General features: G+C 51.5%; 2 protein-coding genes across 2 annotated transcripts; one reads left to right on the top strand and one right to left on the bottom strand.

Moving 5' to 3' along the window:
- Window positions 1-4,453: 4,453 nt before the first annotated feature.
- On the top strand, window positions 4,454-5,698 carry LOC123097985 (uncharacterized). Its single transcript, XM_044519851.1, has 2 exons — window positions 4,454-5,213; window positions 5,318-5,698. Exons 1-2 carry the CDS (start codon window positions 4,593-4,595, stop codon window positions 5,402-5,404), a joined length of 708 nt encoding a protein of 235 aa, XP_044375786.1. The 5' UTR covers window positions 4,454-4,592; the 3' UTR covers window positions 5,405-5,698.
- A 14,971-nt stretch (window positions 5,699-20,669) lies between these two features.
- On the bottom strand, window positions 20,670-23,291 carry LOC123100058 (G-type lectin S-receptor-like serine/threonine-protein kinase At2g19130). The gene has a single exon (XM_044522049.1). The coding sequence runs from the start codon at window positions 23,233-23,235 to the stop codon at window positions 20,896-20,898; it is 2,340 nt and encodes a 779-aa protein (XP_044377984.1). The 5' UTR covers window positions 23,236-23,291; the 3' UTR covers window positions 20,670-20,895.
- Window positions 23,292-24,607: the final 1,316 nt, after the last annotated feature.

Genomic DNA, 24,607 nt, shown 5'->3' with positions numbered 1-24,607 from the left:
ATGTAACCGACTCCATGTAACCCTAGATCTCTCCGATGTCTATATAAACCGGAGAGCGTAGTCCGGATAGAGAGAGACATTGCCATAGTCATACAGGGTAGACTTCTAGGGTTTAGCCATCATGATCTCGTGGTAGATCAACTCTTGTAACACTCATATTCATCAAGATCAATCAAGCAGGAAGTAGGGTATTACCTCCACAGAGAGGGCCCGAACCTGGGTAGACATCGTGTCCCCTGTCTCTTGTTACCATCGATCCTAGACGCACAGTTCGGGACCCCCTACCCGAGATCCGCCGGTTTTGACACCGACAGTAACCCGAAAAGAACGGGATATGTCTAGAGCACCCTTGTTCACTTACGATTCGGCGAAGGGCTTGTCCTTACGGAGGTACTGTGCGACAACGTCGTCTTCCGAACCCGAACCATCTGACAGGGATATCTTCCCTCTCTTCGGTGCCTCCACCTCCAAGTCTTCAGAGGCGGTCCTTTTCTTCCCATGGGGAGAAGGGATATCAGCTTCTTCCCCCTCGTCTTCAGAAGAGGGAGTTTCAGTCTCCCCATACATAGCGTCCAGTATACCTTTAGAGTGGAGGCCACCCTCGGCCTTTTTGCTCTTCTCCTTGTCCTCCTTCACCGGCACTTGATACGGCGCCGGGGCCAGCATCCTTATCAACACAGGATCAGCTGAGTCTTCAGGAAGTGGAGCTGAACACCTAATTCGTTCCGCCTTCTTGATCCAGCCCTGGTCGAAGATAGGTTTCTCAGTATATCATTATGGGATAATCAACTAAGTTGTGTTCAGAAGTTGAGTGCTTACCGAGGTATCCGGATGGTTGCAGTTGAGGCCGATGTCCTCGGTTGTATCCGTCCACTGCTTTCGGGTCCCGAAGAATAGTTTCCACATCCCTCTGTGCATTGTGCCAAAGAAGTGCTGAAGGGTCTGTGGTCCTTCCGGATTGAACTCCCACATGTGGAGAGGCCGTCGCTGGCATGGTAGGATCCGGCGGACTAGCATTACCTGGATCATGTTGATGAGGCCGGTGTCCTTTCCAAGGATGCTCCGGATACGACTTTGCAGCATCTGCACTTCATCAGTTGATCCCCAGTCCAGCCCCTTATTAATCCACGATGCGAGCCGTAATGGAGGACCCGATCGGAACGCAGGCGTGGCTGCCCATTTGGTACCACGGGGTTCGGTGATATAAAACCACTCCCGCTGCCATAAGTTGTAAGTTTCCGTGAAGGTGCCTTTCGGCCAAATAGTATTAGCGAACTTGATCACCATAGCGCCGCCACACTCCACTTGCTCCCCGTCGACTACCTTTGGCTTTACATTGAAAGTCTTCAGTCATAGGCCGAAGTGTGGGGGAATGCGGAGAAAAGCCTCGCACATGACGATAAACGCCAAGATGAGAAGAAAGGAATCTGGAGCTAGATCGTGAAAATCTAGCCCGTAATAGAACATGAGTCCACGAACGAAGGGATGGAGGGCGAACCCTAGCCCATGGAGGAAGGGAGAGATGAATACAACCCTCTCGCCGGATTTTGGTGTAGGGATAACCTGCCTCTTAGCAGGGAGCCTGTGGGGGATTTCCGCGGTCAGGTACCTCGCCTCCCGGAGCTTCGCAATATCCTCCTTGGTGACTGAGGAAGCCACCCACCGGCCTTGGGAGCTGGATCCGGCCATACCTAGGAAGCTTGGTAACAATGGAAGAAATAGAGACCTGGGCGCTGGAGCTTGAGGTTGGAAAGGCCGAGGAAGAGGTAGGCGTGGTGGAGAAGGACGGGTCTGTACCCCTTTATAAAGGCGATGAATATCGAACGCTACCTCACGGGCCTTAAAACTCGCCTATTCCCAAGGGATCGTGTGAACGACATGGTTGGATTACCCATGCCCATGATGGCAAGAATCCCGCGATAAGGGGGCACTATCTCTGCTTTGACAAGATATGCCAATAAAGACCATGTCTTGTAACGTGGAGCAGGAGGTTGAAAGACGGTTCGAGATAATAACCAGGCAGAGACGTAACGTCTCGCTACCAAAATTGTCAGCAGATGGGACTTGTTAAATATTGTACTCTTCGCAGTTGTTTGTGGGGCCTGTTTTGCAGAACCAGACACGTTTTCTGTGTTCGAGGACAGCTTTGAAGTATTCGGAGGAGGAACCCGCCTTGCAATGTCGAAGACAATCTGCACGCCGAACACATCGTCATTGAAGCCTGGTTCAGGGGCTACTGAGGGAGTCATGGATTAAGGGGTCCTCGGGCGTTCGGGCTATGTGACGTGGGCCGAACTGATGGGCCATGAAGGTACAAGACATAAGACTTCTACCCGTGTCCGGATGGGATTCTCCTTTGCGTGGAAGGCAAGCTTGGTGTTCGGATATGAAGATTCCTTCCTCTGTAAACCGACTGTGTATAACCCTAGGTCCCTCCGGTGTCTATATAAACAGGAGGGTTTAGTCCGTAGAGGCAATCAGAATCATAATCATACAGGCTAGACTTCTAGGGTTTAGCCATTACGATCTCGAGGTAGATCAACTCTTGTAACCCCATATTCATCCAAGATAATCAAGCAGGAAGTAGGGTATTACCTCCATCAAGAGGGCCCGGACCTGGGTAAACATCGTGTCCCTGTCTCCTGTTACCTTCGATCCTCAGACGCACAGTTCGGGACCCCCAACCAGAGATCTGCCGATTTTGACACCGACACTAGGCGGCATGATCGACGACCCACCCGAAGAGCCATCGTCACCGGTGCCCATCGGGAGCCTCATGCCCCGCCAGGAATGGGCAGATGCTTTCTTCACTTCAGTTTTGCAAAATCCTATCTGCCACCTCGTCATTGCCGTCGGCGGCCGTGTCATCCTCGATCTGACGAAGTGGTGGCCAGGCTCGAGCGCGTCGTCGGTAGAGATGACGTCCCTGGCGAAGTAGAGCTACACCAACATGGAATCTCGGGGATGCAGGTCATGATGGAATTCGCTACTAGTGAAAAGACCTGGAGATGGAGCCGTGCCGCGAGAGCGTTATGTGCGCGATTGCATGCTGTCAAGCTCTACCAGACGAGGCCTAGCAGCCCCACAGGTGGAGATGAGCACCGTGGTCGCGGGTCCGGACACTCAGAATGAACGGCCGCAAGGGTGCTACTGATCGTGGAGTCCGAGAAGACCGTGGTCGAAAGGCCGCCATCGCAGCCATTAGCCTATTTTATTATAGTTGTATCAAAATGTTGCTTATCGACATTTTAAGTCGCTGATTGTATGTAAAAGCGACAGATTTTGCCCATAATTTATAGGAAGTACCAACGTTTGTTTGAACATTTCTGTCTTTTAAATTCAAGTTCTGGCCAACTGACTGGCACCCGTGGGTAAGCACTACGTGCGTTATGCTAGCTCGTGCTTCCTTATTTTTTAAGTTTTTCATATTAATGGTGTTATATATCCAAACAAGCTAACGTTTCCCGCCACTCTCCCAGTCGGTTTCTCGCAACTCCCCCCACTAGTTTCCCAACACCAGCGTCGGTGGGCATAAAATGCTAGGGGGCGACAAACCGGCCATACCACAATATCCCATTCCAAGCATGTCAATCCGTTGAAGCGCCACCCCATCATCAATGTCCTCGACGAGGAGAATGAGCCGAAGCAGGCCAGAGAGCAAGAACGACCTCGTGCCGCCGAGCAAGAATGAGACATCTTCGTCGCAACGCAGAGCAAGATTAGCAATCCGTTGCCGCGCAAGAGCACTATAGCACCACCGAGCAACGGCTGCGGAGCACCGCACTGACTGAGCGGCGCCATACCACCATCCCAGGGAGCCGCCCCGCCGCGCCGATGAAGTGCCAATGTTGACCCCCTGCGTAGCCGATGACCACCACAACGTTGCACGCGAACCTGCCTTCCGTGGATGCGATGAGCCGAAGACACCCCCGCCACCATCTGTCGCACGGGCTTTGCCCGACAACCTCCTCTAATGGCGGCGAGAAGGGGAGAAAGGATGGAGAAGGTGGCGGCGGCTAGGGTTTATCCACTCGCATGTGCCGCTCAAGTTTGATATGAGAATTGGGCAGATATTTAAAACGTATTATCCAAGATTCAGAAAACACGGGACAGCCGATTACTACTAAAAGACCTTTCTAATCTATACTTTGCTCTCTTGGCCCTGCTTCAGTTTTTTTGGAGTACAACAGATCCTGCTCCATTGCGTGCTGAAATTAGGTTCGGCGCCCCGAAAGAAAAAAAACAGGTTCGGCGGTGTCGACAGCGACGCAAGCCCGGTATTCTTTTTCTGCAAATGCCGAGCCGAATGAACCGGAGCACGAGAGAACAAACAAACAAAGCTCCCCCCACTAAACACACGGCCCCACCACTTATTTACACCCACTTCTGGGCTTCTGCCAAAGCCCGTAAATCGTAATCACCTCCCGACTTTCCCCTCTTCCTTCCATCCCACTCGCACCACCACCTTCCCCCACACATCAATCGCAAACCCCCGCAAGTACCACGTCGCAGATGCCGCATTAGCTCCGAAAATCCAAAACCATTCCTCCCCACCCACCCCGACCTCGCTCCCCCCCGCGGCGACGGCGGCCATGACGACCGGATCCAACGCCGACCACTACGGCCCGCCCTCCTACCCGCAGCGCCGCCCGCACTACGGGGGCGCCCCGCCCTCCTACGGCTCCTCGGCCTCCTTCCGCGGCTGCTGCTGCTGCATCTTCATGCTCGTCATCTTCCTCGCCCTCCTGGCCCTCGCCGTCGCGCTCGTCGTCGTCCTCGCCGTCAAGCCCCGCAAGCCCCAGTTCGACCTCAACCAGGTCGCCGTCCAGTACCTCCTCGTCGCCCCGCCGTCCCCGGCCGCGTCGCCGAACGTCGCCGCGGCCCCCGCCGCCGCCTACCTCTCCCTCAACATCACGCTCCTCTTCACCGCCGTGAACCCCAACAAGGTGGGCATCCGCTACGCCGCCACGGCGTTCGACGTCATGTACCACGGGGTGCCGCTCGGGGTGGCGGCCGTGCCCGGGTTCGAGCAGCCCGCGCACAGCACCCGCCTGCTCCAGACCCGCGTCATCGTCGACCGCTTCAACGTCCTCCAGTCCGACGCCCAGGACCTCATCCGCGACGCCGCGCTCAACGACCGCGTCGAGTTCCGCATCACCGGCGACGTCGCCGCCAAGATCCTCGTGCTCGGCTTCTCCTCCCCCAAAGTCCAGGTAAAATTTTACCACCGCAATCCTGCACCCGGAACAAACTTTTTTGTTCTCTTCCTCCGCAAGCTCTGGGCTGATCGAAAGGGACTCGTGAACAAAACCTGCAGGTGTCGGTGGACTGCGCGATCGACATCAGCCCCAAGAGGCAGTCGGTGACATACAAGCAATGCGGCGTGGACGGGCTAAGCGTGTAGGCAGCAAGCGAACCAAACCAACCTCGCCGCCGCCGCAACACCGCAGAAGCGGAGGCTACTGGTATTAATCTAGTGGGGATAGATATATGTGGATGGGAATCTGTACGTCGATTCTAGTCTCTAATCTCGGGTTTTGATTCCTTTACTGCGCGTGGGGCCGGGTAAATTTTGAGCTCTCACCTCTCCTCGCCTTAGTAGGTTGAGGTTACCACTGATTCTTGTGAATTATTGCTGGATGCCATTAGCAGTGAGTATATAAATCAGTCGCCATGGTTCTTCCATGGCCGTTGCTTAGGAGCAAAGGAAGTGGTGCGGGGCTAAAGGCGAGGAGCGAGTGGAATCTGACCGACCCCTTTCCGCTCGCTGCTCCTTGCTGTTCGCGTCCGTAGAATGGTTTCCCTTCGCGTGTTTGTTCGCTTGGGGTGGGAGTCGGTGGGGAACTGCGCTGTCCGACGCACATCGCCACGCCCTTGCTCTGCTTCAGCCGGTAGTGGTGGAGGTGCCGGGTGCGCCATGGAAACGCGAGCAGGAGGCGACGAGCTCGTACGGTTGGTTTCCTGCTTCCATGGTGCCATTTCGTCGTGGTGGGGCCAGACCGTCAAAGGCAGCTGTACGGTTACTTCCTTGGAGCGTGGGATGGGCAGCTTGGCATTGCGTGGAAAAAGTTTGTTTGAAGTTGAAATTTGACGTTCCATTCCGTGCGACGCTTGTCGACAGACGACAGGAATATGCTAGTACTACGTGTTTTGATTATTTAGAAAATGGTGGGATCTACAGCCGACCGGATGTTAAACCGTGTTAAACTAGGGGATGAAGATGGGTTTTTCTGACAACGAATCTCAGTTTGCACATGGCATGACATGGTTTTTGTGATTCTGTGCGAGACTTCCAGTCATCATTGTGTTGATGCACAAGCTTGTTGTGCCATCGAATTGCATTCCCCCCCCCCCCCCCCCCCCCCCCCTCTATTGGTGGTTGGGGGAAGAGGATTGTCCTACATTCGTGTATTAAATTTGTTGTCACGTCTTCAAGTTTCATCAAAAGTTGTACTATAATAGCACTGTGTGCCTGTTACAAGTTGTTCATCAGACTTATCACGGATATCCTACAGATCACTAGTCCTATCGAGCGAGGTACGAGTAAACGATTAAGCCACTAGATCGAACCTCACTTCCCTTGACCAGACCACCCAAGTCGCTGCATCACAATCCGCCGACTGCGGGTAGTGAGAGCTTTCGTGGTTGGTACAACACAACACGATATACAACGCGGCAGCCCGTCGTGATCCTGGAATCCGATCTCCGGACCAGCAGCCTTTTGTTTTGCGTTCCTTCTTGCGTTGAGTTGCTTTGACGTTTGCCTTTTATTTTGGTGTATAGCGACCATCGTTCTTGACCCAACAAGGACTCACGAGCCACCGCCGTAGCCTCGCCGTTTCCTACGCGCGCCGCTACGTACGTTACGTCGCCCTGGGTCTGGACGGACACTGACGTGTGTGTCTTTAATCAGGCAACTATATCGTCGGCTCCATCTCCTGGATCCTCTGCGTCCGTGTTACTGTGGCGGGCCAGATGCGTTAGTGCAACTCCTTCTCTTTTCTAGCTGTACTCGAGTTACCGGGAAGTGCATTGATGTGGAACTGCGGACTGTGCTAGCATTGGAAGTGGTCAATGTGGGTGCCTCTGCGCGTCAGTGTGGCAGACAGTGAGGCTGGTCACAATGGGCAGAAACTTAGGGGGTGTTTGGTTCAGGGACCTTTTAGTCCCAGAGACTAAAAAAAGTCCCTAAAAAGTCCCTAGAAACCAAATGGGAGGGACTTTTTCTGCAGGGACTAGAAAAAGACTACTAGAGAGTCTTTTTTGATTAGTCCCCTGGGACTAGAAAAAGTCCTAGGACTTCTGAACCAAACACCCCCTTAGGAGTAACATCACACACTCTAATACAAGTTTGCTTATGTGGCATATATTTAATGAAGAGAAAGGTGCTTGTGGTAACTAGCTAAGTTACCGGAACATCACACACTCCAAGAAACAATGAGTCTATATCCTAATAAGACTACCCACAATGGGAGTAATATAGATAGTAACATCACATATATCTAGATAAAATAGATGATGTGGCAAGCAATAAATGAAGGAAGAGAGGCATGTAGTAACATAGCTAGTTACTACTAGTATGAATAACATCACACATATCAAGACAAGATGAGTCTATAGCATAATAAATGAAGTGTTGCATGTTACCACACATATGTTACTCCTCACTATAGAGGTAGTAACATAGAGTGCATGTTACTACTCTATGTTACTACCCATTGTGGCTAGTCTAAATACATCGCTACATGACACTACATACATGTTCCTACCCACTATGAAGATAGTAACATAGTCTAAAAAACTGTGTAGGTTACTAGCTTAAGCTTATGTTCCTGCCCATTGTGACCAGCCTAAGGTCAGGAACGTAGGAAACGGAGCTCTGAACACTACCGGCCGAGATGAAACGGACATTTCCGGGGAACGGTTTGTTGGGACCTGGGTGGGACCCGCGAGACGGAAATGTACCGGCGCTCCAGACCAACATTTTGACGATATACAACGCGGCAGCCCGTCGTGATCCTGGAGTCCGATCTCCGGACCAGCCATTTGTCTCGTGTTCCTTCTTGCGTTGAGTTGCTTTGACGTTTTGCCTTTTATTTTGGTGTATAGCGACCATCATTCTTGACCCAACAAGGACTCACGAGCCACCGCCGTAGCCTCGCCGTTTCCTACGCGCGCCGCTACGTACGTGACGTCGCCCTGGGTCTGGACGGAGACCGACGTGTGTGTCTTAATCATCGTCGGCCAGATGCCCTTGGGTGCAATTCCTTTGCTTTTCTAGCTGTACTCGAGTTACCGAGGAATGCATTGATGCGGAACTGCGGAGTGCGGACTGTGCTATTGGAAGTGGCTGCTCGTCAGGGTGCCAAACAGTGAGTACTGGAAACGGTGGCAAATCTTTTGCCTTGTTTCAAAAAAAAAATTACTGGAAACGGAGCTCTGAACGCTACCGGCCGAGATGAAACGGACATTTTCTGGGAACCGTTTGTTGGGGCCTGGGTGGGACCCGACAGACGGAAATGTACCGGCGCTCCAGATGGAAATCTAGCCGGCCGACAGGGCTTTCAGGGAATCCAATATAATGATGGTGGTAGTATGAAGCAGGCATTAGGGTTTTAGCATTTTGCATGCTCAGATTAGGCACCGATTCAGCCATCACACGCTCAGATTAGGCACTGATGTCTGTTATTCTGTTTGAGTGCTTTCTCTAAGTGCCCTAGCACACTTTGGCATTATTAGCAGATTATTTATCTCGCCCAGGTTCGGAAAAGAAGAAGAAGAAGAAGAAGAAGAAGACACGATCGAACGCATTTGTGGATGTACAACTCATATGGTCATGGGTTCGCTTTTAGGACGCTTTATTTTCCTATACTTTTTCCGTTTCCTTCTTGCTAGTACAGTGCAGGCAAACTCTGCCCATTTCTTCTCTCTTTCCTCTTCCACCAACGCACCGCAAATCTGCGAGAAGCAAAAAAAAGGTGGCATCGTGTAGATAAAAAGATGGCTGTCATTGTCTCTGATTAAATGAAGTAGTATCATTGTAGTGCCTCCGGCGTTTCTTTATTTCATTTGGCACTTGGCAGTGACTGGGATGTGGGAAGTGCAGTGACTGGGATGTGGGAACTAGTGCCAGACAACGCTGGAGATTTCTACTTTTATTTTAAATACTCCTGTTGAGTGTATGTGTCATGTGCATATTGTTGTATTGGGCTACTTCCTTGTACAGTTGAGGTCGTGGTCCACTATTGTACATCATATATACGTGTGATTGCACCTGATCAATACATCATACATGGTATTAGTTGGGTTTCAACCCTAGCTTCCGCCCGCCGCTGCCGCCGCGCACCCTCCCTGCGCCACCGCCGTCTCAGCCGCCGCCGCCGCCGCGTCTTCCCACCCCGCCCCCGCCGCGCTCTCCCTCCGCGCCGCCGCTGCCTCCCTCCCTCGCCGCCGCCGCATCACCTAGCCACCACCGTGACCTATCACTGCCGCCGCGCCTTTCCCTAGCGCCACCGCCTACCACCCTCGCCTCCCTAGCCGCCATTGCGATCCCCCCCCCCGCCGTTACAAACCGCCGTCGCACTCCCCTGCAGCTGCCGCTCACTACTCCCTAGCGGCCGCCCCTAACCCTAACCCTAGCTGCCGCCATGTCTTCCGTCACCTCGTTCGCATCCAACGCGTTCGCCGACGCCAACACCCCTCCCTCCCCGATGCCGCCGACATTCGCAACCTCAACATCTACGAGCGGGTTCCGGTCCGCCTTGATCAGACGGACTCCTCCTACTACGCATGGAAGACGTCCTTCTCCCTTGTGTTCCGGGAGTACAACCTCCTCAACCACGTGGACGGCTCTGTTGACTCCAGCCTCGTGCCCGCGCATCATGAGTGGTCCACCATCGACGCCACGCTCATCCGGTGGTTCTTCCTCACCATCTCGCCGAACATGTTTCACACGGTCGCGCAAGACAGTGATGACGCCCTCGCCGTTTGGACCAAGCTGAACGGACTCTTCACCGACAATCGTCTCCAACGCCGCGTTTTTTTTGCAACAAGAGTTTTTTGGGTGCCACCAGGACAACTCCTCCGCTGACGACTATTGTCGCCGTCTCAAGACTCTCGCTGACGAGCTCCGCGAAATCAGTGCGAAGATCGATGACGATCTCCTCCTCAGCACGCTCATCACCAGCCTCAACGAGGACATCGGCAACGCCGCGGCGAACCTCACGCTCATCCCCGAGCCCTCCTTCGCCAAGTTCGTGGCCTACCTCCGGTTGGAGGAGCGTCGGATGAAGCAAGTCAATACTCGGGCCATGCACACCTCCCTCGCTGCCGGCACCACCCGCGGCGGTCCTCCTGCACCACCCACCGCCCCCGCCACGGGGCCCCACGCCCTACCCGCAGCAGCTGCCGCCGCCTCCCTACGGCGCGCCCGCACCCCCGCCTCCCCTGCCGATTGGCGTCGGGGTGGCCGGCGTGGTGGCCAGCAGCAACAGCAGCCGGCCCCGCGGGCCCCCCACGTCACCACCAGCAGTCAGTGCCTCCCCCGTGGGCCGGCGGGTACAACCCGTGGACCGGCGTTGTCCACGCGTACACCATGCCGGTCCCATGGGCGCCGGCACCTACTCTTCCGGTGCCACGTCCCCGGCGCATCAGGCATACTACGCGGCTCCGCAGCCGTACGGAGGGTACCCACCACCGCCGATGGATGGCGACTACGGCTTCCTGGTGGCCTCTCCATCATCTCAGCCGACACTGCCACCGGCGCCTTGGGACCCAGCGTTACTAGCCGCGCCGCACGCCGCACCTTCACCAAACAACTACACCGGCGGCGGCGATCGGTACATGGACACCGGGGCCACTGCTCACATGTTTGCTCATCCTGATAATCTTGCCTCTTTCTCTCCCTTCACCACCGCCCACCGCATCATTGTCGGTGATAGTTCCACCCTTCCCATCACACATGTTGGGCAAACTTCGTTTCCTTCTAATTCCATGCCTTTATCCTTGTCTAACATACTTGTGTCACCTCATCTTATTAAAAATCTTATTTCCGTTCGTTGTCACTTGAGAAAATCCTGTTACTGTTGAATTTGACGAACTTGGTTTTTGTGTCAAGGACGCACGAACCAGGATGGTACTTCACCGATGTGACAGCCCCGACGAGCTCTATCCGGTGCATCCGCCTTCCTCCACCACCACCTTACCAGTTGCTCTCTCCGCTGGCGTCGATCTTTGGCATGCTCGTCTGGGTCATCCCAACCCCGTCACTCTTCGTCATATTCTTAGGAGTTTCAGTTTTAGTTGTAATAAGATACAGGATCATACTTGTCATGCTTGTCGTGTTGGCAAACACGTATGCCTCCCATTTAATAATTCCACCACCATTGCTTCTTTTCCTTTTCAGTTGATCCATAGTGATGTGTGGACCTCTCCAGTTCCTAGTAATTTGGGCTACTTATATTATCTGGTTATCCTTGATGACTACTCTCATTATGTGTGGACTTTTCCTTTGCGGCGAAAGTCGGATGCGCTTTCCACCTTGACGGCTTTTTACTCCTATCTCAGCACGCAGTTTGGGCATCCCATTCTTACTCTTTAGACTGACAATGGAAAAGAGTTCGACAACCTTGCTTTCCGCACTTTTCTCTTGCACCATGCACAGTCTTCCGTCTCACTTGCCAGTATACTTCACAACAAAATGGTCGAGCCAAACGCGTCCTTCTCACTCTCAATGACTACGTTCGCATGCTCCTGTTTCATACCAACGTGCCTCCTCGCTTCTAGCCGGATGCACTTGCTACCGCGTCACTCCTTCTTAATCTCCGGCCATGTCGCCCGCGTTGGAACTACATGCCTCATCACCTCCTCTTCGGTACACCACCCTCTTATGGTCTGCGTATCTTTGGGTGTTTATGTTATCCTAGCACTGCCAACACTTCTCCTCATAAACTTGCACTGCGTTCTGTCGCATGCATCTTCATCGGCTACCCTTCCAACTCCAAGGGCTATCAGTGCTACGATCCCATATCCCATTGCGTGTTCACTTCCCGGAACATTTACTTTGATGAGCATGTGTTTCCGTTTCAGTAGGTACCTCCGGCCGTCTCTCCATCGCCGGTCGCTAACGGTGTCGTGGGAACAGATTTGACAATAGAGGATAGGGGTACGTATAGGAGGGCAGAGCCTAGCTATGGTGTGGTTGTACACTCGGATTTACGAGTTCAAGCCCCTCTCGGAAAAGGTAAAGACCCTGTCTCGGTGCTGCTGGAGCTTTGTTATCTGGTATGGTGGGTTACAGGAGATGCGAACCCTTGTGCAGGAGTGGAGGGGCAGCTTATATAGAGTCTGATGGCCCCTCATGAATGCCCCATTACCCAAGGGTTCAATGGAGAAGTAAAGGGTGCGAGCATTATTGGTAACGTCAGTATTAGATGCTCTTTATGGTGGCGAACTGATCGCCTGACCTTTGCGGTCTTAGGGTGATTCTTGGTCTTCTGTTATCGAGTGACGCTAGGTACTCTGATTGAACAGAGGCAGTCGAGTGTCGGTGAGGCTACCGAGTGAATCCCTCGTCCGAGTGTCTTGTAAGTTGCGGGTATCCCAGTCGGTGACTCCTTCTTAACCTTGTGGGTCTTGGATTCTTGTATGTGGTGTCCTTGGGTAGGGTATGTAGGTCAGGCCTAGGACCCTACCCTAGGTACATGTTTATGACTCACAAGTATATGGGATCAATTGTAGCCTTTTCGATAAGTAAGAGTGTCGAACCCAATGAGGAGCAGAAGAAAATGACAAGTGGTTTTCAGCAAGGTAATGTCTGCAAGTGCTGAAATTGTAAGTAACAGAGTAGTTTGATAGCAAGATAATTTGTAACGAGCAAGTAACGGTAACGGTAACAAAAGTGCAACAAGGTAGCCCAATCCTTTTGAGGCAAAGGACAAGCCAAACAGTCTCTTATAATAAGAAAGTGTTCTTGAGGGTACACGGGAATTTCATCTAGTCACTTTCATCATATTGGTTTGATTTTTGTTCGCTACTTTGATAATTTGATATGTAGGTGGACCGGTGCTTAGGTGTTGTTCTTACTTGAACAAGCCTCCTACTTATGATTAACCCCCTCGCAAGCATCCGCAACTATGAGAAAAGTATCCAGAATAAACTCTAACCATAGCATTAAACTTTTGGATCCAATCAGTCCCTTACGGAATAGCGCATAAACTAGGGTTTAAGCTTCTGTCACTCTCACAACCCATCATCTAATTACTACTCCACAATGCATTCCCTTAGGCCCAAATATGGTGAAGTGTCATGTAGTCGACATTCACATGACATCACTAAGGGAATCACAAACATACATACTATCAAAATAACGAACACATATCAAGTTCACATGATTACTTGCAACATGATTTCTCCCGTGACCTCAAGAACAAAAGTAACTACTCACAAGTGATAAACATTCTCAAGATCAGAGGGGTGTTCAATAGCTTAATGGATCTGAACATATAATCTTCCACCAAATAAACCATATAGTAATCAACTACAAGATGTAAACACTACTAGTCACCCACAAGCACCAATCTATAGTTCCGATACAAAGATTGAACACAAGAGATGAACTAGGGTTTGAGATGAGATGGTGTTGTTGAAGATGTTGATGGAGATTGCCCTCCCCAAGATGGGAGAGTTGTTGGTGATGATGATGACGATGATTTCCCCCTCCGGGAGGGAAGTTCCTCTGGTGGAATCGCTCCGCCGAAGGGCAAAAGTGCTCCTGCCCAAGTTCCGCCTAGAGACGGCGGCGCTCCGTCCGAAAAGTCCTCTCCTTATTTTTTCTAGGTCAAAATGACTTATATACCAGAAGATATACCAAAAGTGCTCCAGCAAGGTGTTTTTGTGTTTTTATTTTTATAGATCTAAAAACAATATGATGAAAATAGACCTGGGGGCCATAGTTTTCACTAGAGGCTTCTCTCTTGAAAGAACACATGCGGTGGGTAAACAAATTACTGTTGAGCAACTGAGAGATAAGTGCATAGTTATGACGATATCCAAGGCAATGATCATGAATATAGGCATCACGTCCGTGACAAGTAGACCGACTCCTGCCTGCATGTACTACTATTTCTCCACACATCGACCGCTATCTAGTATGCATCTAGTGTATTAGGTTAACAAGACCAAAGCAACGCCTTAAGCAAGATGACATGATGTAGAGGCATAGATCCAATCAATATGAAATAAACCCCATCTTTTTATCCTTAGTGGCAACAATACAAATATGTGCCTCGCTACCCTTTCTATCACTCGGTGAGGACACCGCAAGATTGAACCCATTACAAAGCACCTCTCCCATTGCAAGAAAAATCAATCTAGTTGGCCAAACCAAATCAATAGATTGGAGAGAAATACAAAGCTATCTTAATCATGCATAAAAGAGTTCAGAAAAAACTCAAATAATATTCATAGATAATCTGATCATAAATCCACAATTCATCGGATCTCAACAAACGCATCGCAAAAGAAGATTACATCGAATAGATCTCCAAGAACATCGATGAGAACATTGTATTGAAGATTAAAGAGAGAGAAGAAGCCATCTAGCTAATAGCTATGGACCCGTAGGTCTGTGTTAAACTACTCACACATCATCGGAAGGGCGGCAAGGTTGATGTAGAAGCCCTCCGTGATCGAATCCCCCTCCGGCAGAGTGCCGTAAAAGGCCCCAAGATGGGATCTCACGAGAACAGAAGCTTGCGGCGGTGGAAAAGTATTTTTGGTGTGCCCCCTGGTATACGGGGAATATTTGGGCATTTATAGAGCTGAGATTAGGGTTAGAGGAGCCACGGGGGGGGGGGGGGGGCAGAATCTCATAGGGCGCCACCCCTAGGGTGCGCCTCGTGAGCATGTGGCTCACCCGTGGGCCTTCTGGCCTCCTCCCGGAGCTTCCTAGACGTTTGCTGGTCCAAGAAAAATCCTAAAAAAAGTTTCATTTCGTTTGGACTCCGTTTGGTATTGATTTTCTGTAAAAGACAAAACAAGGAAAAAACAACAACTGGCACTTGGCACTAGGTTAATATGTTAGTCCCAAAAAATGATATAAAATAGCATAATAATGCATATAAAACGTCCAAGATGGATAATATAATAGCATGGAACAATTGAAAATTATAAATACGTTGGAGACGTATCAGTTCCTCCGGAAGCTTCCTTGCTTGTGGTGTGCTCCAGAGAAGTTTGTAAAGGTGTGGTGGTCGCCTTCAAGACCAACCCCGAGTGAATCGAGGCTCATCCGTTGGGGGTGACTTGAAAGGGAGAATATGGTGAGTCAGTTGGTGAAGCCCCGGGGCTTTGGCTTCGGCACCACTCTAACGGAGATTAGCACTCTCACGAGTGTGACTTCGGGATAAATCCGCATCCCCGACTCACTTATGGTTATCTCATACCCACACCCTTTACTTTCGGCAATTCATACTTGCGCATATTGATATATCTTGTGCTAGTTGAATTGATTAGTTGTTCCTACATTTCCATATCTTGTGATATAGTTTGTGCTTGCTAGTTTCCTTAAGTGCCTATCTTGTTTTGCATAGGTTGTTGGTGCACTTAGTTGAGCCTAGCATATTTAGGATTTGTGCTTGAAAAGTATATGTTTAGTTTAATTCCGCATTGGAATAAAGCCAAATCTGTAAAAGTTTTATAACGCCTATTCACCCCCTCTAGTCGTCATCTCGGTCCTTTCGGTCGTCATCTGTTTGTCCCAGGTGCAATTTATATGGCATGTATTAGACTCGATGTTTTCACATGTACTCGGGATGTGGAACGACCTACTTAGGGTCTGTCAAACACCACTCAGTAAATAAGTAGTTATAAAAGTAGCTTTAGGGTTAACCATAAAACATGCCACGAGACATGGACCACTCAGTAAATAAGTAGTTATAAAAGTAGCTTTAGGGTTAACCATAAAACATGCCACGAGACATGGACCAAGATGTGATTTGCCCCCCCCCCCCTATTCAGAGAGATGTTTTAGGCCCTCTCGAGTGATATATTTGAAAATCATGACAATGTGGGTTGGATTAAGAGTCAACTTTGTTTGGGAATTTGTATGAGGAGTTTGAGAAGAGAGGTCGAGCTACCAACCAAGGTGACAAGAACTCACCTTGATCTCAACAACACATATCACAAGGCAAAAGACATGTTGCATATAACACATTGTCAAGGTTCGTTAGTATGACTTTGCAGACACTTAGGAGTGGCATGTTCTGCTTGGAGCCACTACCAGCTATCGACTCCAATCGTTTCTCTGTGTACGTAAACCCATAGGGTCGCACATTTAAGGGGAAGGGGTGGACCACTCAGACTCAGGTTAGTCCTGAGTGGAATTTGGGCATAATGTCTAAATGGGACTCAAGTGTTGAGGCCATCTAGGTGTAACCCTAGAAAGGGTTAAATATTTCCACCTCACAACCGCCACCACTTCTGTCGCTGGTAAAACCCACAGGCCTCGGGGTAGGGAGTCCCGAGCTGTGGATCTCCGATCAATAGGTAACAAGGGACGAAGGAGACTGATAACCCACAACTATAGGGGACCCTTTGTAGCCTTTTTCAATAAATAAGAGTGTCGAACCCAACGAGGAGCTAAAGGTAGAACAAATATTCCCTCAAGTTCTATCGACCACCGATACAACTCTACGCACGCTTGACGTTCGCTTTACCTAGAACAAGTATGAAACTAGAAGTACTTTGTAGGTGTGATAGGGTAGGTTTGCAAGGTAATAAAGAGCAAGTAAATAAAATCTAGGGGCTGCTTAGATAAAGGCACGACTAAGTTAGTTTTAGTAGAGAGCTTTTTCAACAAGAAAGTCATTTGTCCCTAGGCAATCGATAACAAGTACCGGTAATCATTCTTGTAATTTTATATGAGGGAGAGGCATGAGCTAACATACTTTCTCTACTTGGATCATATGCACTTATGATTGGACCCCTAGCAAGCATCTGCAACTACTAAAGATCATTAAGGTCGTGAAACCCGACCATATCATTAAGTATCAAGTCCTCTTTACTCCCATACGCCATAATCCACTTATCCGCGTTTAGGCTGCTGTCACCCCCGCAACACTGACAATAAGCAAACCATGAACATATTGCAACACCCTACAGCGGGGGGCCCTCACATTTGCGCGAGAATGGAGGGCATCGTAGGACAACACCATATATAAAATATACAATCATACCAACCAAGATCACGATTAACCCACAGGACAAAACAGATCTACTCAAACATCATAGGATAACCATAGATCATTGGGAAATAATATCTGGAGTTGAGCACCATGTTTAAGTAGAGATTACAGCGGGGAGAAGGGTTGTTACACCGCTGCATAGAGGGGGAGAAAGTTGGTGTTGACGTTAGCAAGATTATTGATGTAGATCGCCATCATGATCCTAGCCCCGACGGCACTCCGGCGCCACCAGGAGAGAGGGGGAGAGAGCCCCCTCCTTCTTCTTCTTCCTTGGCTTCCCCCTAGATGGGAGGAGAGTTCCCCCTCTGGTCCTTGATCATTAAGGTCGTGAAACCCAACCATAGCATTAAGTATCAAGTCCTCTTTACTCCCATACGCCATAATCCACTTATCCGCGTCCCGCCCCTCCGAGATTGGATCTCCCTCTCTGTTCTCTTCTGTTTCGCGTTCCCCAGATCTGGCCAAAAACCGTTTCTTATATTCCCGGAGATCCGTAACTCTGATTGCGCTGAGATTTTTTTCCGGATATAAGCTTCCTTGCGCCCGAAGTAGATCTCCAACCGACGTTCGAGGAGGGCACAACCCACCACCACGCGCCAGGGGTCTCTAGCGCGCCCTAGTGTCTTGTGGGCTGTGTGGGCCTCCGTTTGCGGTGATCCAACTCCCAAAAATCACATATATTCTAAAATAATTCTTTGTGAAATTTTATTGCATTTGGACTTTGTTTGATATGGATATTGTGCGATACAAAAAACATGCAAAAAACAGGAACTGGCACTGGGCACTGGACCAATAGGTTAGTCCAATAAATCATATAAAAAGGTGCCAAAAGTATGTGAAACTTGTATAATATTGCCATGAAACAATCAAAAATTATAGATACGACGGAGACGTATGAGAGACAGTGTTTACCCAGGTTCGGGCCCTCTCGAAGAGGTAATACCCTACGTCCTGCTTTGATTGTATTGATGATCGTGTATCGAGTACAAGCTTGATCTACCTCGAGGTCGTAAGTTGTGTTCTAACCCTAAGGCTAGGTGGATGTGATTATGATCGGATCCCCTCTACAGGCTAAACCCCTTGGCTTGTATACACACCAGGAGGGTACCTAGGGTTACATGGTCGGTTGTTGATCTAGAGATGCGTATGAAGGTGGCTGGAGATGTCCTTGGAGTACACGTCAAGTCTTCGCTGTAAGCTGTCTTGATCACGTAGAGGGCGAGACTTCCAGAGTTCTTACTTGAGAGAATGGTGGCCCATAAGATTGGCCAAGGACTGTGGTCCAACTAGGTTGGTACCCCCTAGTCCAGGACACTGTCAGTAGCCCTCAAACTGGTCTTCTACGCCGAGGACGACGGTCTTCTTTGGTTAAATGACTTCGGATTTGGTGTCTTCGTTTGACAGCGAGTTCCTCCCCCGAAGATTTGGGATTTGTTCCACGTGTCGTGAGATTTTACTGGGCCATTTGGAATCCGCCCCTGAACAGAGGTTCTCCAAACCCGATAGCATCAGAAGATGCGGATAACAAAAGGTTCGCTCAATAAAGATCTTTGTGAATACGTCGGAATTTATCGAGGGTGTTCAGATCCCGCTATAAATTACGGACCGAAAGGTGTTTCAGGTCATGTCCTCATATGTTTGAACCTGTAGGGCCACACAGTTAATGGATAGTGGTTTATAGGAGAACTAGGCGATGAAGGAGAATGAGCACCAGATGTGTTCTGTATGATCTCGGAAGTGTTTCGAGATGTTCCAGGAGTGTCCCCGTGATGCAGAGAATGTTTCTGAAGGTTCGAGAACCTTTCGGGAAAAATTCAAATCCCTGGTGTGTGGCCACCTTGGCTAGGCCAAGTGGCAAGACTCACAAGACCTTAGGTTAGTGCACCAAGGGTTTGAAGAAATTCTTGTGAGTGAGATGTATAACCCAGCTGCAGGAATCACCACACTACACCAACTCTTGTTCCTCCACTTCAGTTGCATGGACTAGCGACTAAAATTATCATCACCCGTAACCTCGTAGTGATCTTGGACTATCCGCGTGTGTAAAATTTTGTTGCATAGCATAGCATGTTCCTGCACAAATTTGCATCAGCAAGTGAAGTGAAGCACATGGCGCCTCGCGTTCAAACATTTGCTTGGAGGCTTCTTCGACATGCCCTCCCTACTAGAGCAAGGGCTGGTAAGTACTCGGTCCATATTAGCACTACATGTACCAAATGCAATTTGGAAGAGGATGAAATCCACCTTTTCTTTCTCTGCTCCTTTGCTCAAGCAGCTTGGTTTGTAAGTCCTTGGCATATGCGATCTGATATATTGGTTGCCCAATACTCTATGATGCCTAACATTATTTTTGCTCTCTGTAATTTGCATCATCCGAATGCTTCTATCCCTAATATCTTCACTTTCTTATGGTGTTTGTGGAAAGCCAGGAACCAAATTCTCTTTTGCAGGAAAGACTCGCTTCCTCACCATGTGCATCTGACTTCTAATGCTATATCTTTAGCACAGGCTATACTGGACCCCAACTCATATCCATCCCCTGCCCAACAAGTTGCAGCACCATCAAGCTCTCAAATCCAAGGTGCAGAATAAATTTTGGAGGGATCCACAATCAAATCTGATTTACTTATTGCAGGAACTAAAGTCTATTCTGATGCTACTTGGCACAAGAAAAATTCGCCTCTATTACTGGGATTGGTGTTTTTGTCCGTATTACTGATCAAGGAATTGATAGGAAAATCATGGTACAGGCGTGTGCAGATGATGCTCATTCTCCTGTATGTGCAGAAGCTTTGGCATTTAGGCTAGCAACTGCGGTGGTGGCCTCTCTTCACCTTAACCAGGTTTCTTTCCTGACTAACAATCTTTCCTTCGCATAGATGGCGGCGGCTAGAAATATAAATGATGTCTTGATCACGTGGAGATGTCGCAACCCTCTCTGTAGATTTATCCAGGACACATCTTCTCTAAATGTTGTTGTTTATCACATCCCCAGAAACCCCGATGATCAGGCGCACACCGACCAGCACGAGGCGAGGTTTCAGAACCATGTTGCTTCTGATCGCCTGGCACATTTGGAAGGAGAGGAACGCCTGCGTTTTCAGAGCCAAAATGTCACGGCCAGACGACGTCCTCCAGGCTATCAAGCTGGATCTTGCACAATGGAGACTCGACGGAGCGACATGCTTAGAGCCCCCGTTCGAGGACGCCGCTATGAGATAGCACGCCAAAGGCCTCCCAGTTTCGCTTCTCTTCTGTTTCTTTTGCTTTGTGCTCTCCGTTTGCACACCTCTCTTGTGCTCATGATCACTTGATCCCCGCTGTTTCGCGTATGCTTTCTCCTAAATCAATGAAGCCGGCCAAAACCGGGTCTTTCCAAAAAAAAAAAACATCCCCAGAAACATCAATGGGGTTGTGCTTATCAGGTCTCAACTAAAGAATAGAATCTGTCTTCGCTTGTACTCATTCCTCTCAAGGCAACGGTTCGTGCCCTCTTTTACTTTCTCTTCAAAATCTTCAGGTGAGAGGGTATGCAGTTCACGCTGTACTTTGCTCCTTAGATGAATGGGAATTTGGCGCTTGTTGGCCGGATATTCGCGCCTACTTGTGTTAAAAAAAGAAGAAGAAAAAAAACAAGTCGATTGGGTCCTCTTCAGAGCGTGCGCGAATCCTCCGCACAGAACACCTCGAGGTGTCTGGGCACGGGCGCAGCCCCCACCGTGAGCGACCCCTCCAGAACCTGCACCACCTGCCCCATCGTCGGCCTCATCGCCTCGCTCTGCTGTATGCACCAGCACGCGACGCTGCACGCCCGGCCCAGCTCCCCCACGTCCGCGTCCCCCGCCAGCCTCTCGTCCAAGAGCGCCACAAACTGCCCCTCGCTGACCTTGGTGGCCGCCCAGAGCGGGAAGTGGCCCGCGCCGCGGCCGCCGGCGTCCCGGTTCCTCCGGCCGGAGACGAGCTCCAGCAGCGTCATGCCGTAGCTGTACACGTCCGCCTTGGGCGTGATGGGCAGGCCCAGGACCCACTCCGGCGCCAGGTACCCCACCGTGCCCCGCGCCGTGGTCAGCGCGTGGCTGAAGTCCCGCCCGATGAGCTTCGCCATGCCGAAGTCGGCCACCTTGGGGCGGAAGGCCGTGTCCAGGAGTATGTTCTCCGGCTTCACGTCGCAGTGCACGATGCGCTCCTGGCACTGCTCGTGGAGGTAGGCGAGGCCCCTGGCGACGCCGGCCATGATCCCGAACCTGGTGCCCCAGTCCAGCAGCCCGAAGCTCGGGCCGGCCATGGCGGAGGCCAAGGAGCCGTTGGGCATGTAGTCGTACACCAGCAGCCGCTCGCGCCTCGTCGCGCAGAACCCGCGAAGGCGTACGAGATTGACGTGGTGGATCGTCCCCAGGGTCCTCACCTCGGCGCGGAACTGCTTCTCCCCCTGCGCCGATCCCTCGAGCCTCTTGACGGCCACCGCTGTGTGGACACCGTCACGGAGAGTCCCTTTGTACACGGAGCCAAAGCTCCCCATGCCCAGCTTCTGGGAGAAGTTGTCCGTGCACCGCGCCAGATAGCCGTGGCTGAACACCAGAAGAGAGCCGTCGTGCCGCACAGTATTCGCGCCACGTCGCCTCCAGCAAACGAAGACGAACAAGCAGAGTATCGTGAGAAAAGATACCGAAGACGCGACCAGGATGACGTCGCGTTCATTTGTTGACGCGCCGCCATGGTTACCGGTGGCAGTAAGATCGGCGGCGGCGACTCGGAGGAACAGAGTGGACGAGCCGGCTTCGCCGTGGGTGACCTGCTGAATGTTCCTGAGATCACCACCCCACACCATGCAACCACCGCTGTACGCATACGCCGTACAAGAGCAGTTTCTCAAGCACGCCGACGCGCAATCTCCGGAGCTACCTGCCGCGGAGAAATAACTGCTCGGCAGCTTGACATTTTCCACCGGAAGGAACCCATCGGTCGATGTGCCGTTGCTGCAGTGCAAGCTCGTCTTCCTCGCGCAGCCACCGCTCCAATCCCCCGGCGACGCGGCGTCGAACGCCGGCAAGCACCGGCAGTACTGCGAGCCGGCCACGTCGCACAGGCCGAAGGGCCCGCACACCGAGTACACGTCGCACGGCGACGTGGGGGTCGCCCAGTGGAGCAGCCACTGCCGGGACTCGCTGGACCAGTCGAACATGGTGAGCTGCCCGTGCGGGCTCATCACCATCCTCGACAGGGTAGATGGGTTGACCACCTCAAAGGAGAAGCTGACCTCCTCGTCGTTGTTGACGGAGTTGTACTTGTACCTAGCCGACATGCCCATCTCCGGCACGGAGGCGAAGCGCTGGCCGCTCGACGCACCGACGCGGTGGTACACGGTCGTGCCGTTCCACGAGAAGGTGTACTGGCCGGACCCGGACGGGTCGACCCAGTCCATGTACAATCCCGTGGATGGGTCGACGGCGCTCCTCCATGACACGAGCGTCTGGTACGCGCCGCTGCTCTTGTTCAGCCCGACCCAGCCGCCCGGCATGAGCGTGTCGGTCGGGTGCTCGAAGCTCTGCCACATGACCTCCGACGAGTTGCCCGGCTGCCGGCCCCGCAGAACGAGGTTCCCGCTGTCGAGGAGCGCCGCCACGACGGGCCCGTTGCTCGTACGTGCGTGAATGGTCGACGACCAGATTTGGTTCTGGTTCAGGAGGAGGACGAGGTTGCCGTCCGGAGCTAGCGTCAGCTCCGAGGACGATGGGTCGGAGACAGGGCGGTCCCTGTTCATCACCCAAATGACGGTCTGCACCGGGATCTGCTTGTACCATATGCCGACGTAGTAGCTGGAGTCGCCGGCCGGGGAGAAGAAGCCCAGCTCAAACTTGCCTCCCTCCGAGACCAGCGTCCGGTTCCCGGTGAGGGATTCTCCCACGGAGAGCGAGTCGGAGGCTGCCGCGGCGGCAGAGGAGCTCAGGCACTCGAGCAAGAGGAGCAGACCGAGTTTGCACCGAGAGCCCATGCCCGGCCACTGTCGGCCGGAGTAAATGACGAGCACCGCTGTTAACCTTCGGACCTGAAGTCTGAACTGCACCAGTGGTACTCCAGGTAGTAAGTGCTCTTCATTGACAGGTGGTGGCGTGGTGCTGTGTTGTGCTGCACGGGCAGGGTCATACGGGAGTGTGCACAAGATGACCAAAGACCAGCCACGGTAGTACATAGACCGGCTCTTCTTTGGCGGGGCTGACTATCTTCAGGGCCAGTTCTTCTAAGCTATGCCGTGGAAATAAGCTCCTGGGAGAATAAGCTCCAGATAAGCTTCTGTGAGAGTAAGCTTCAGATAATAAGCCAGTTCTTTTTCTTTTTCATGTCTGTTTTGTCAGCTTATCTGCCGTATGGTCAGGGAAAAGTCTGTAATGACCTTGGACTATATTGTTGTTCAGATTAAATGATATCATTTTTTTTTCGAAAACACTAACGCCCACACGTGTGGGCGTTAGCCAACTCACCCACACGCCTCCATCCCCGTTCAGTCACTTCTGCACGAATCTTGGCACGAAATGGGTGATTTTGTGTGCCACGTAGGACACCTCGCGTGTGTGGCATGTGCGAGAGTTCGCCCGCACGCCGGTTTTCTCTCCGCGGTCAACGGTTGCCACTCGGGGGCGTGCGGTGGAACTGCTTGGCGCCCGCACGCCACACCCGCATGCGGTTGCCGTCAACCACGTCTCGCACTTCGTCCCTCCTCCCCTCGCGGTTCCATTTACTCGCTCCACTTCATTACTCACCCAACCCACATAGCAGTTCAGTCGATTGGAGGAGAAGCCGAGAGGAGAAGGCGGCGGCGGAGGCGGAAGAGTCGACGGCATTCGCGACCGTCGGTGGGGCTCGCCGGACCGGAGCGTCTTCGCCGGAAAGCCCCGCAGATTGAAGGTAATGCTCCTCCCCACGCCCACATTCCTTGCCTGCATTCCCTGCCCCCATCTGTGGCCAATTTTCCGCTCGAGATTCATCAAGATTCCGGCGGATTCGCGGTGCTCCGGCGTTCCCGTCGGCGGCAGAGTCCCGTGCTTGCCGTTTTTTAGTGGCATTGCGCAGTTTCGTCGCCGCCGCGGTGGCAGTCATGCCGGTGTGGCTCGGCCTGTCCGCAGCCACATCCTGGTTCTGCCTTGCGAGATAGCCGGCGTTTTTCTAGATGTTAGTTATGTATTGCCTCGAAATGCTATTTGCGATCAGTGGAGAAAGTTTTTCGTTGTTGAATTTCAGGTTATGATAGTTGCCAATGAACCCTAGATCTAGGTACTTGTATTTCAAAGTGTAGTATAAAGGCAGCCATGGTAGTTTCAGCAACTATCTGCACTGGATGGCAACTAATTTCCTGATCAACTGTGTCA

This window comes from Triticum aestivum, chromosome 4D (genome assembly GCF_018294505.1).
Source record: "Triticum aestivum cultivar Chinese Spring chromosome 4D, IWGSC CS RefSeq v2.1, whole genome shotgun sequence".
NCBI lineage: Eukaryota > Viridiplantae > Streptophyta > Magnoliopsida > Poales > Poaceae > Triticum > Triticum aestivum.
The sequence above is the reverse complement of the archived record's forward strand: the minus strand, read 5'-3'. Positions and strand labels throughout refer to the sequence as shown.

Bases quoted from the DNA above. Each gene is read 5' to 3' on its own strand.
- LOC123097985 (XM_044519851.1), top strand. From the start codon at position 4,593: ATGACGACCGGATCCAACGCCGACCACTACGGCCCGCCCTCCTACCCG. The intron at 5,214-5,317 runs GTAAAATTTTAC...CAAAACCTGCAG, and splicing joins TCTCCTCCCCCAAAGTCCAG to GTGTCGGTGGACTGCGCGAT.
- LOC123100058 (XM_044522049.1), bottom strand. From the start codon at position 23,235: ATGGGCTCTCGGTGCAAACTCGGTCTGCTCCTCTTGCTCGAGTGCCTG.